Source organism: Bison bison, unplaced genomic scaffold (genome assembly GCF_000754665.1).
Source record: "Bison bison bison isolate TAMUID 2011002044 unplaced genomic scaffold, Bison_UMD1.0 scf7180017864499, whole genome shotgun sequence".
Taxonomy (NCBI): domain Eukaryota; kingdom Metazoa; phylum Chordata; class Mammalia; order Artiodactyla; family Bovidae; genus Bison; species Bison bison.
Window position 1 is genome coordinate 9,064,900 of NW_011495058.1, and position 13,241 is coordinate 9,078,140.

Here is a 13,241-nt window from a genome sequence, read left to right on the forward strand (position 1 = left end):
GTTGCCTATTGCTGCTCTTTGCAAAGCTCATGACTAAGACAGCTGGTTAGTCATATTGACTTTGTGTACACAGGGTGGTATTTTATATGTGGGTACATTTATCCTGGGACTATGAGATGAAAAACTGATTCCTGGGATGTCCCTGGTGGTCCTGTGATTAAGAATCTGCCTTCCAATGCAGGAAACTCAGGTTCAGTCCCTGGTTGGGGAACAAAGATCCCGCACGCCAAGTGGCAACTGAGCCTGCATGCTCCAGAGCCCATGTGTCACAACAAAAGGTCCCGGAAGCTGCAACCAAGACCTGATGTAGCCAAATAAATAAATGTAAATAAATGGATAAATAAGAGAGCAAGTATTTTTTTAAAAAGGAAAAAAAGAACCACCTGATTCTTAAAGAAATACACCAGCATACAAAATAGATTTTGCTTACAAAATATAAACAACAAAACCAAAAAATTATCCCTCATTATAGCTTCCTTAATTCAATGCTACTGACAAAGGTTAAACACCTTCTGGACCCCTCTTTCAAATTGCCCTTTGAGCCCATCTGTAAATCACACCAGAAAAGTGATCTTATTGCTTAAGAATCACAGGCCTTCAATCTCAGATGAGGTGGAAGATACGGAGATACAGTAGGAATCTAAGAAATATCCCTTTTCTGCTTTCATCAGCATCTTAAAGCATCTGCGAAAGATCTCTGTGTTACAGTTCACCAAATATGTTGTCATTGAGATGGGCCCCTTGCTTTTTGACTGCAGTCCACTTTTGGGAGCAACTCCAGTTCTGGATCTGTGTGATTATACTGGCCCTCCCACTATTGCATATGTACACATAGCCCAGCACACTAGGAGCATCCCCACTTACAGAGATAATGCAGCAGTGACCTCAATAATAAAGTCCAGTAACACACACCAGGGCTGCCATGCAGATACCAGACTTGAGTAGTACAAATACAGCCATGGGAAGAGTATGACTTGCTCCTAAGTGACAATCTCAGCAAGTCTGGTTAGGAGCACAATTAAAATCTTAGAAGCGACATTAGAGTATTAAAGAAGGTTCTGGAGTAGACCCACCAGTCTAGGTCCTGGCCCAGCTTCCTGTTTCTATACTTATTGCATGTTATTCACTTGCCTATACTTGTGTATGTGCTAAGTTGCTTCAGTTGTGTCCAACTGTTTGTGACCCCATGGACAGTAGCCCACCAGGCTCCTCTTTCTGGTGAGGGGATTCTCCGGGGCAAGAATACTGGAGTGGGTTGCCATGCCCTTCTCCAGCAGATCTTCCTGACCCAAGGATCGAAGCTAGGTCTCTTAGGTCTCCTGCATTGGCAGGTGGGTTCTTTACAACTAGCGCCACCTGGGAAGCCCATCACTTGCTGATGGAGTTAGTCAAATAACCTGTAGGATTCATTGACTTTCTCCTTCACTTTTCTACTGGCTTCAACTCATTTGCCTTTGGAATGATTAGAACTCTCTGCATTCTTATCTGGAGCCCCTAATATGGAAGCACACAACATGTATAGGCATTTCTAATTTTCCTTTGAATAGTGTTTACTATTTCTGCCAAGTACTCATCATTCAGACTATGTTCACCTAAATCACAGTGGACTTAGTAGTTAGATAATTGGAGTTTATCATCAACGGCAGTAAGACTCTCCTGAAATATATCATATATCACATACTGTACACAGGGGATTCAAAGACGGGTAGTGGGTGTCAGACACCATTTCACCAGAGTTTAGTGTGTATTCATCTTGGCAAATACTTTAATTACTGGTGTATTCAAATTCCAGCTTTACTCTTGTGCTTTGGAGTATTGGTTAAGTTTATTGAATTTTTAGTCTATAAAATCGGAGAAGGCAATAGCACCCCACTCCAGTACTCTTGCCTGGAAAATCCCATGGGCAGAGGAGCCTGGTAGGCTGCAGTCCATGGGGTCGCGAAAAGTTGGACATGACTGAGCGACTTGACTTTCACTTTTCACTTTCATGCATTGGAGAAGGAAATGGCAACCCACTCCAATGTTCTTGCCTGGAGAATCCCAGGGACGGGGGAGCCTGGTGGGCTGCCATCTCTGGCGTCGCACAGAAACGGACATGACTGAAGCGACTTAGCAGCAGCAGCAGTCTATAAAGTAGAAATCATCACTTCCAAGGGCTTATGTTAGGAGCAAATAAAAGAATGTACAAGAAAGACCTCTGAAAACTTATACAAATATGAGATTATTGTTACTCTTATTGGACAAGGAAGATCTGCTGCACACAAATGACAACTTGCTAGAAGAATATGTTTCCATACTACACTTATCTATAAGCTGAGTCTATAGGTCATTCAGCAGTGTCTGGCAGTGATGTTGAAAAACATGAGTGATTACTGATATACATGCAGACTCAGTAGTGCTGTGATGAAGGCAGCACAGGGCCTGACACATAGCACAAGTCTGATAACTATTTGTGGAATTGAACAGAATTGAGTCTTAAAGAATAAGTAGAAGTTGGATAAGTCAATGGTGTAATGGATGATTTTCTGAGCAGAAGGAACAGCACTGAAAGTGCTTTGAGCATTGGAGAAATTTTAGAAAGTTTGGTGAGGCTAGGATGAACTGGGAATTGATGAGAGCTGAGGTTTTTGAAGTAAGCAAGGGTCAGATCATAAAAGATACTCTGTGTTAGGCTGGAGTTTGTTTTTCATTCTGAAGGCAAGGGTAAACACTAGAAAGATTTTAAATAAAAGAGAGATATGGTCATATTGACCTTTTAGAATGATTTCTCTGGTGGCAAGTACTTGATGGATAGAGAGACTGGGAGGAAACTATCTTGATGGTCCAGGTGAGAGGTGGGTGGGTTTGAACTAAGTATTGGCAGGGCAGCTGGGGGCCAGGGGGCTGCTGGAGGCCAGGAGACAAGTCAAAAGAAATTCATGAGACAGAATTCCCAGACTTCCAGAGAACTGGTGTATGTGTATGTGTGTGTGTGTGTGTGTGTATATACAGGGATCAGGATGACTTGCAGACTTCTGTTTTGGAGGGCTGACAGAACTATTAATAAGGACAAAGTAAACAGAAGGAGAAAGCCCATCAAGAAGAGGGTAACTTATGTCCATAATCTAACTTAAAGAAAACACATATGTTATATAGAGTTTCATCCAATATCCTGAAAACCTCCTTAGGTGCCATCTTCTTTTCCTAAGCATGGCTTTCTACATGGTTCAGTAGATCAGTCAAATGGGTCAGAAGAGTTATTTGCTTGGAGGCCTTTCAAAGGGTGGAAGAGTGAGTGGATGAGGCGTCTGGACCTGTGTGTGTTAGTAAAGGGCTGGTTTCAACTATTTTATGACAGACTGCTTCTAAATTCTTTCCAACCATGGATTTTTGACAAAATTTATCCACCCACTGGACTGACACTGAATAGATTATGTGTATATGGTTGGTTTAGTGAAAGATTCTTGGTGGAACAGCTTTTAAAATCACTTAAAACAGGTACCAGTGATTGTCCTGTAAGTTGAGGCTATTTCTACCCATTGATTGGCTGTTTCAAAGGCAGCTTCAAAACTGTTTTTTGTAATTTTAATTCTTAAATTTATTTTATTTGTAAAATATTGCAGTATAAAAAGCATGTGATGATTCTCATTTATGGAGAAATATTACTGTTTTTCACAGAATGAATGTGAGTTTCTTGAAGGCAAGGATTCTGTTTATTTCTCTTATGTGCTATAAGTCCTCAGCACATAGAAGTTTCTGGCACATATGAAGTGCTTAGCAGATATCTGTGGAACATGGAATGATAGAATTTACATGATGGGTAGTTTTTTAAAGAAGACATTTCAGAATTTTCTAAGTCAAACATATTTCATAGTAATAGGTATAATCATAGGCAGGAACTTAGCCTAGAATACTTTTTAGAGTATTTTAGATGGAAACAAAGCTTGAAAATGACTGTTTTGTCTTTCTCCATCCACAAGGGCAGAAGAATCAGCTTTTTTTTTTTTTTTTTTCTGCTTGTCTTTAAAGTTAGCCTGGGAGTTTCCTGGCACTTTCCTTGTCCGTTTGTAGTTTATGGGCACTTGGGAGTTTTAATTCTGTTGCTTTCCCCAAAGCACTTCTTATCAACCATAATGTAAAGTTGATACATGGAGCTCTATGTAGCATAAGAAATGTTTGCTAAGCATTACTAAAAGTATAGCAATAGTGATTCTAATTTTAAAAAATTCCTGGTATTTTTAGGCAAGATTTTCCGTTTTCCCTTTGAATTAGTAAATTACATAGCAACATTAACTTATCCCTCCTACCCACATAAAACTTCAAGCAAGAGCATCTTCTAAATGCTAACATTTTTCCAGAACATATAATTACAAGGCATTGCTTAAGAGCAGCAAAACTCCTTTCCAGTAGAATTCACTGTAATACCTGGCAGACAACTGGCTGTTAGTCATAGACTGTGATGTCTCTGGGGTTTGCCTATCTTTTATGGTTTCTCATCTTCTGTCATCTGATTCTTAGGAAGACTTCCTCCTTTACCCTTGTGGTCCTTCAGGGTTGTCATTAGGCCCCATCCCCACTACACAGACAGGTGTGAGGCTGGGACCCTGAGTGGCTGATTCAAGTACATCATCCCCAATACAGTGCCAGCTTTAGAGACAGATGTGTGACTCAACGTCTGGGTGCTCTCACCTGAGAAGGAAGTTTAGGAGGACTGGCTGATGATGTTCTCGGAGCCACTGTGTCCAGCTGTGCTTGATTTCCCTGACCAGACTTCCCAGGCTGTGTTTAAATAAGTTTGAGTTGGATTTCTATAATTTGCAATCAAAGGAATCCTAACCCATATATTGTGAGTTATTAATAGTATGCCATTTGAAAACTTTAAATAATCATGATATGAACTAGTATGTCACAAAACCCCTCCATAACATTTGGGATTGTACCACATACTTATTTCCAGGATTGCAATTTAAATTACCTATCTTGAGTTCAAGACACATTTAGCCTAGAAGTTCATGTCAAACAATTCTTTATTTTTTTATGGTACAAATTAAAAGTGACAGATCTGAAGCTGTTAAGAAATACACAAAGTGCAGCTTAACTGACCATACAGATATTGCTCTAGATTAAGTACAGTTTTGTCAGTTTTTTTTTTTTTTAAACATTAAGCAACCTGTGCAGATAAATCAGCTTTGGTTTCAATGTCAGAGCAAGTAAGGAGCTTTTAAATATCCAGTTTGGTTTCTTGGTCACAAGTCCATCATGTCAATGTCTCATCATGATGCTTTTTTCAAAACAACCCAGTCTGTTTTCCTGCCCTCCTTTCTGCTGCCTGCTCCAGGTGCAGAGAAAGCAGCTTTCTTTGCCATGTCTCATCAGTGACTCTGGTAACCAGTCTGGATCACAGCACGTAGGACAAAAAAAAAGAAATCACTTCCTTAACAACAAATAAACAAATTGTGCCTCACAGAATTTCAAGTTGAAGTCAGGCAAATCACGTGACAAAAAGCCCATTACAAAATGTTATCCAAACAGATACTCCAGTCAAACCTTGAAATGAAAATCAATTTCCTTTTTCTCCTTTTTTTTTTTAAACTTGATCATTAACTGGGTACAAGTAGAGTGCTGAGGTAAAACATTGATGAACAGTTTGTATTTCTTTTTTTTTTTCTTAAAATAGGAACAGTTTAGTATTGCAAGATTGTCAGCAACGTTTAGCCATATCTATACAATGTGCATATACCTACAAATATTGAGCTTTGGTCCAGCGTAGAGAAGATGAGCAAAGGCATTTTACAATTCTTTTTGGTTATAGCTTGAGTTCTTTGATACACCTCTACTTGTGTGTTTTTTTTTTTTTTCCCCTAGCTCCTTTTGCTTTTTTCTCTCTTTCTGTGGAGTGTGTGTGTGTGTGCATGTGTGTATGTGTGTGTATATTGTGTGACTACAACATAAAGAAACCAAAAACCTTGCAATGCATTTAAAATTCTCAACTGTTCACAATGTTTTTTTTTTTTTGATTGAAAAAAAAACCCCACAAACAAGTGTCAAGTATAACATCAATCATTTTTTCTTTTTCATTAAACAATGAAGAAAATGAAGATGACAGTCATTTTAAAATACGTAAGAAAAATACTGAAGCTTGAAATACAATCACATATGCCTGAAGCGGCTTTTACTTTTGTTAGTGGCAACCTTAACCTTCAGTTCATGGAAACCTAAAAGACACTTAAATGCTACTGGCATATGAAGTTGCTCACAAGTGGAATAAGAAATACAGTAATAAAATTAAGCAGTAGGTGTGGTCCCAAAGACTTACGAGTTACACAGTATAATTTATATTCCTAAGAATCTGTTCAGGCACCTTTTTATGCCTTGTAGCAAAAAAGTTATCTGTAAAAAATTAATATAAGAAGCATTACAACACCTTATAAATAATTTATAAAACAATACAAAATTATAAAACTATAAAAAAAATCACTGCACATGAATGGTTTTACGACTGTGGGATGAATATATTTCTTTTTCATTCCACTCTGGAAGATTATTTTATTTTATATTTTCACTGTCCTAGTTATACCCTCCCAATTATAGATCTCCAAACTGAGCAGGCCTTATGTAAGTGCTGCTGGCATATGTTTAAACATTTAGCATCCATCATATGTTATCTTGTTAACGTCTCTTCTTGGGGAGCTTTTCTTGATGGAATTTGGAGCAGGTCCTAGGAGAATACAAAATCTGTTTAATCGATACATTTTTGGATTTCTGCATTGTTAGTATTTGTGCAGTTTTTGAGGTGGCCAAATGGGTACCAGGATGTCACTGGCACTGAAGATCAAGTTAGCTGTGGTCCAATTAGCATCAGATCAGAGAAAGGGAAACAGCTGTACAAGCTTGTGTTTCATTGAGAGTTTTCTTGCTGGTGGTCCCCTGATTCCTGCATGAATTATGTAGGCAGGGGGGCATAGGGTGGGAACAGTTTTACCATTGAATTGACTCCACCAACACAGAGGTCAAACGGTAGAAGAAACTCAAACTCCTTACAGGGGAGGGGAGTATGTTAGGGGAAGATGGCATTTCTAATCAGTTGGGCAACTTGAGGTTTTTTACTTTCAGAATTTACTTCTAGATAGTATTAATTACTAATTAATTATTCAGGACTATTTACATCCCAACAGCAGGGAAACTGACACTCTTCTTTGCCCACATCTATAATGGAACACTTTTTGCCTCTCCCTGAGGAAAACATCAACTGCAGGTCCCAAGTGTTCATCTGCACTGCCATCCTCGCATCTTACCTTTCCCCTCTGACTTATTAGGTTATTTTCTCCCACAGATCTTTGGAGTAGGTTATTTTGAAAAGCGGAATAATCCCCTACTGCTAAGGGTGAAGGCTATTCTGATGTACTCGATAACCCACTTCTATATTTTTCCTGTTAGTGGAGGCACTTCCTCGTTAAAACTTCCTATCCCCTCAAGAATCCAGCTGCAATTCCCACTGTTTAATTCATCTGCCAACCCTCTGCTGCCTTTTATATCCCCAAATAATTGCTCTTCCCCAACTCCTGGGAAAAAGTCGACCATCGCTATTGGAACGAAAGTGGTAGCAGAAAAGATGGAATTGACAGGATGCTCGATGGCCTTTAACAGTCCGGTCACTCTCTCTCTCTCTTTTTGGCCTGTTTTCTCTGTGTGTATATGGGTGTGTGCATGCCATGTGTGCATTTTGACTGAAATCTTGAGACATTTCTTTGGCTATCAGACTTCTGAGAGAAATTGCTTTGCACAGAAGCATAACATAGACGTAACTATTGAACCAAATGTGCAGCTTATGTTTATATTACAAAATTAGTTTTGGTCAGCTCTCCATGTACGTGGCCAACAGACTGAGAAAAATCCCAAGCTCTGGTGTGGACAGTGAGCGCAATTACAGCTTATGCCAGTGTTGATAGTTCATTGAGCAAAGCCCTAGGTATTCTGGAGTCTCTCCTGCATTTCACGGGGGTCTGGGTGGAAAGACACCGGGCCCACTCTGTGGCCTTCTGGCAGACCCTGGTAGCCACATGTGGGAGAGATGGAGAGATGGAGGAAAGTGAGAAATTTTCTTTTCTCAAACCCACAGGTCATAGTGAGAAGAAAGAAACGGATGCTTTGGCACACGATCCAGGATGCCCACCCCCCCCAAAAAAAAAACAAAGACAAAAACAAAACAAAACCCTCCCCCCAAATAAAAACCAATAGTGAGCCTTACAGAATGGCTTCAACAATGTCACCCACCCCACAGGTGGTGACAATAGATAAGAAAGATGGGAGAAATCAGGCTTTCTATTTTTCCATTAAGTACAAATGTAAAATCTCAGAACACAACTTGACAGGCAGAGAAGAATAGACTCATGGTCGCGTTTGCAATGCAGTGTTTCTGACTTTGGTTAATAGGTTTCATAGTGAATCAGCACTTAGAACCTGAAAGAATGCCGTCCATAGTTCCTCCTCCAGGTGGCAGGCTTGTATTCGCTTTGAACAGAGAAAAGTTTTCGTTTGTTTGTTGTTGGTGTTTTTTTTCTTTTCTTTTTTGGTTTAATTGTTTTTCTTTTTCCTTAAAATGTGTTCACATTTTCATAATGTACAGAAAAAGAGTTTGTGGTTATTTGGTTTGCTTTAAATCCATTAAAAAGCTGGCTTTGGGGAGACAGGTGGGGGAGGGACCTATCCTCCTCCCGACACCTGCAATGTGGTGTACTCCTTGTTTAAAAATTTTCAAAAAATTCTTTTTTTCTTTTTTGGAAAATCCCATGGAGGTGTATAAACCATCCTGTCCACTTGGTAATTTTCTTAGTCTTTTACTTACAAGGGTGATGACTGGGGCTATCTTAAAATTTATTTTTAATGTAATTTTTTTTTCTTTTTGTGGGGAGGGGTTGGTAATGGGATAAAGTCCCAAGGGTGGAGTTTAGTTTCCGTGGATTTTTTTTTTCTGATTTTGAGAGGATGTCTCTTTAGGAATTTTCTTCCAGCGAGTCTGTTAAGGGTTCCAAAGGGACCGCCGTGGTCGGCTCGTGCTGTTTTAAGCGTTTAATCGTGTTCTTCAGGGCTTGCCTCTTATTGCAGAACCAAACTCTAACTACTTCCCGGTCATAGTTCAGCTTCTCGGCAATTTCGGTCATTTCCTGCCCAGAAGGGTGTGTGTTCTTCTCAAAGTGGGCATTGAGGATCTCAAGGGCCTGGGGCGTGAAGGAGGTGCGCCTCTTGCGCTTTTTGGACGGTTCACTCCCGATAAACTCGGTCAGGTTCTGCATACCTGCTCGATGGCGGGCCTCAGCCTCAGCCATCCACCGCTCAAGCACCGGCTTGATCTTCTGGGCACTTTTAGGAGTGATGTCCAGCTTTTCAAACCTGGCAGGATACAAAAGGCCAGGGTTCAGTTTGGCTGTCAGACTGCTAGCTATAGTGTTCTCTTGGGCTTCCTGTGGTAGGAAAAAGTGGCTTCTCAGGATGGTGTGTCTGGGGGGAAAATTGAGAAAGAACAGTCTTACACTGAGTCCTCTGCCAGGGTGGGCCTTCTGCCTGCCTGCCTGCCTGACTGACTGGCAGAGCGAATTCACTCCAGATTAGCAGCCAGCTGCAAGGTAGCCCACCCTGCTCAAGCCAGCGCCCACTACCTGCATGCTTCATGCCCCCCACATGCAGCCCGCACACCCACATGAGGACCAAGTAAGCACGGGTGGACACAGCACAACACAGCAGCCACCATGACAGAAACAAAAAACCACTCGTGGATCTTTTTCCTGCAAATGCTTGAGATCTGAGCTTTGCTTTGAATCCACCCAGCACCAATTCCCCCAAACTTCAGAATCCTTTAGGCAAAAATTAATGCCAGAAAGTGACATCAAAGACAAGAGCTGTCATGTTCTTTTGCTTAAAATGATTGTATGTTTTCCATTTGGTTTCCTTCAATCCCCGCCATTGACTTGGTGATAAAAAACGTTCTATCCATTGTAATCATCAGTGATGGCAACTGGGACACGTTTCTTTTATGATTCTCTTTTCATCTCTGTTTTGTGTCTCATTTTAATCTCGTTCTCTTCCCCCAAGCCCACCTCCCATCTCTGTCTCTCTCTGGTAACAAACAATTTTCACCATATGTAAGTTAACAACATGCTTCCTTTTCAGGTAAAATATAACCCCTTGTTACTCTACTGTTGGACTCAAACAGCTGGACACATTGTAATTACTATGAACACCCCCACTCCCTGGAAGCGCTAGGGCCACCTCAGGCCTTTCAACACCGTCCAGTGTAATGGTGTACTTTTGCACCAGGGTATCAAGCTGTGTTTAATGTGCTATATCTGCAAACTGTACTTGAATGATATCATTTTCTGTAAATGAGGTCTTCTATATATCAATTGCCATCAGCAATTCTTAGCAACACTGACTTAAAAAATATGAAGCATCTTGGACAAAATTATATACAGTGTTTTAAGAGGTCATTCTGGTATCAAATTCATACACACTCTCAATGGAATACAGTACCCATTCCTTTTGTTTGTTTGTTTATTCTAATACTAAATGCACAGCCCTCCAGGATGACAACTTTGGATCCGTAGCATTCTCCTCTATCTTTTCAAGTGCAATGCTGTTGAAAAACAACCTTCTGACTGCAGAGTACATCTTATTACAATTGACTGTTTTCATAGAGTGAAAATGAACCTGCTCTTGTCACAGCATGTTTTAGGAGGATGCTTGCAAAAGGACACAAAAGGATAGGCTTCCTTTATGTGCCTTAATCTTATTTTTTGGCATCCCATTTTAGATATCCTATGTTGTGATAAGCAGCACCAATAGTATCAAATTTTAATGTGATTCCCATAGCATTCCCTTTCACATAGAGATCAAGAAGTTGTTTATCTAAAAAAAAAAACTCCCAAATTTTGGCTGGTCAAAGAGGAAACAGCTTTTAAAGTGCTTCCACTATAAAATGAACTAATTATTTATTATCATTTAACGAGCTGCTCCCTGGGGCAGGCTCTGTTAAAGCGCTCATTGTTGTGTTCATTTGCCACATACCACACTTGACCATCATTTGCTGCAAAACTTCCAAAGGTAAAGTCTTGATAGTATGACAACAGGCTTTATAGCACTGTGGGATGGGGGTAAAGGTTGTGATAAGGATGTCTGGTTTACTGATGGTGTGTTTTCCTCTGTGTCTCTGATGTGGGGGCATTTGTCAAAGCCTTAGGGAGTCCCTGCAGCTAATAAGGGGAGAGTGACACTAGAGCGTGTGCAGATGCAGAGTCCTCCCCACACTTATTCACTGGAGTTGTTCCATTGTCAGATCTTGGTCTCTTTCAAGACTTCCATTTTTCCCCCTCTTGGTAGTTAGCTCTAAAAACTACCCTGTTGAAACACTAAGAGCTAGAAAAGGGCCCCAAAGTCCCCATCTGCCATTTTCTATTAAACAGTGAATACCCGCCAAGTCACCTTTTCATTTCAGCCATAGTTTTTTTTGGCTTCCAAAAGATATTTTAGAAATCAACATATTTGATTGGCAATGCCCAAGAAATACTACGTGTGTTAGTGAAAACCTTACACAGCACTTCAACCACGAGAAGAAAATTGCATTTTAGGACTAAAAATAAGCCAAAGAGGACTTTAGCAACAATAGTACATGGGCAACAACTTCAAAACCTGTGGCAGCCTTTATCACCAGCCTGTCGAGATGAAACAAAATTAATGTTTCCCAACAGGGAGCAACAGTATTCATATCATTTGATGCTGCTTGTTAGTGTTGATGCTTCGGTACATGTTGTTTGGAATAACATATACAAGCCTGGAAACAAATTTCCCAGCAGTAGTAGCCTTGTATAGACTGAATAAAGGTTATTTTCTACAGGGAGGTATCTTATAAGAAAAAACAGTAGGGGAGACCATAGAAGTGAGAGGATCCTATGGTGCTTTTTGTATTTAACAACAATCAATGGGTTTTATGGAAAATCATTGAGCAAAATGTGAGCTGCAAGCTACTACCCCATACTGATGTTATTTATAACCTTAGTCTTAAACTGCAGGAAAAGTACACTTCCGTCCTTTGGGGAATACATTAAAAGTATAAAGAGCAGATAAAAAGACAGCATTTCATGGATCACCAAGAACAAAATCCACTTAAATGAGTTTAGAGTTGGTTTCTTGGCTTTTCCTGATGGAGGAGGACTCATAAGACATTGCCCAAGAGGAAAAAGCTCTTACTGAAGTGCCTTTGTTACCTCATGCATAAACATGGGATTAGTGCAACACACACATGCATGCGCGGGGTCTGCTTCTGGCGGCTTGACCCAAATCAACTCGAACACAACCAAGGCTGGCTTCTGTCATTTATGTATTTAATTTGGGGAGGGAGTGGGCTAGGTTAGGCCAAATTCACACTATGCTTTTCTGAGCTATGTAAAGCAGCTGCTTCTTTTTTAAAATATGCTTTTAAAGTTGTGTCTGGTGAGATGAGTTAGAAATATCCTTTGTGGTCACAAGATGGTTCTTCTTTTTTTTTTTTTTTTAAGGTGTGTTTTCTTAGAAAATCTAGAAAGCCATTCTGAAGCAGAAATGGTGAGAGTATTAACACCATCTGGGACTGGCAGCTTTATAACATCAGTCCACAGACAGGAAACAGTAAATCTCAGCTATGTAGGGCTGAGGGTCCTGAAGGAAGCCTCTGGCTCTGGCGAGGGGCGTGGAGGGGTGGGGGTCGGCAATGGGAGATATATTTCCAATGAAACCACCTTGGAAGTTCTTTGTGAGTTGATGGGCATTATCAAGCCAGCCCCCCCCAATCTGCTTTAGCAACTTCATTTCCATCAACATCACCAATCCCAACACATAGCTACCCGAAAGTTTGTTCCCACACTCTACCCTTCCAGCTTTGCCCACCCGAAGAAGAAAAGCTGAGCCGAGAGGACAAACGAGGCCCAGGCCGTCTGGGAGAGGTGACAGCATGCGAGCACGGGTTACCTGCAGATGGCCGACTGGCTGTACGCGGGGCCCTCTGTGGCACTGAGGGCCTGGCCCACCTGAGTCTGGGTCAGGCCAAGGGACAGGCGCCGGATTTTAAAAGCTTTGGCAAATTCTCGGATCTCCTCCAGATTAACCCCATCCACCTCACCCGCAGCCGTTTGAGGATCTGTGGAGATGTTTTTAAAAATAGGATCAATACATCAACGCACATCCGAGTACTGTGTTCATGACGGCTGATGAGAAAGTGGCTCGTTTTATAATAG

At 40.8% G+C, this 13,241-nt stretch overlaps 1 protein-coding gene across 1 annotated transcript in view; it reads right to left on the reverse strand.

Moving 5' to 3' along the window:
• Positions 1–8,972: 8,972 nt before the first annotated feature.
• The window catches only part of POU6F2 (POU class 6 homeobox 2), a 389,753-nt gene continuing 385,484 nt past the window's right edge, over positions 8,973–13,241 (reverse strand). Inside the window, exons 9-10 of the mRNA XM_010829123.1 lie at positions 12,976–13,144; positions 8,973–9,477 (exon numbers count right to left, since the gene is read on the reverse strand). Coding sequence (XP_010827425.1) covers positions 8,973–9,477; positions 12,976–13,144 — 674 coding nt within the window. The remainder of the gene's footprint in view (positions 9,478–12,975; positions 13,145–13,241) is intronic.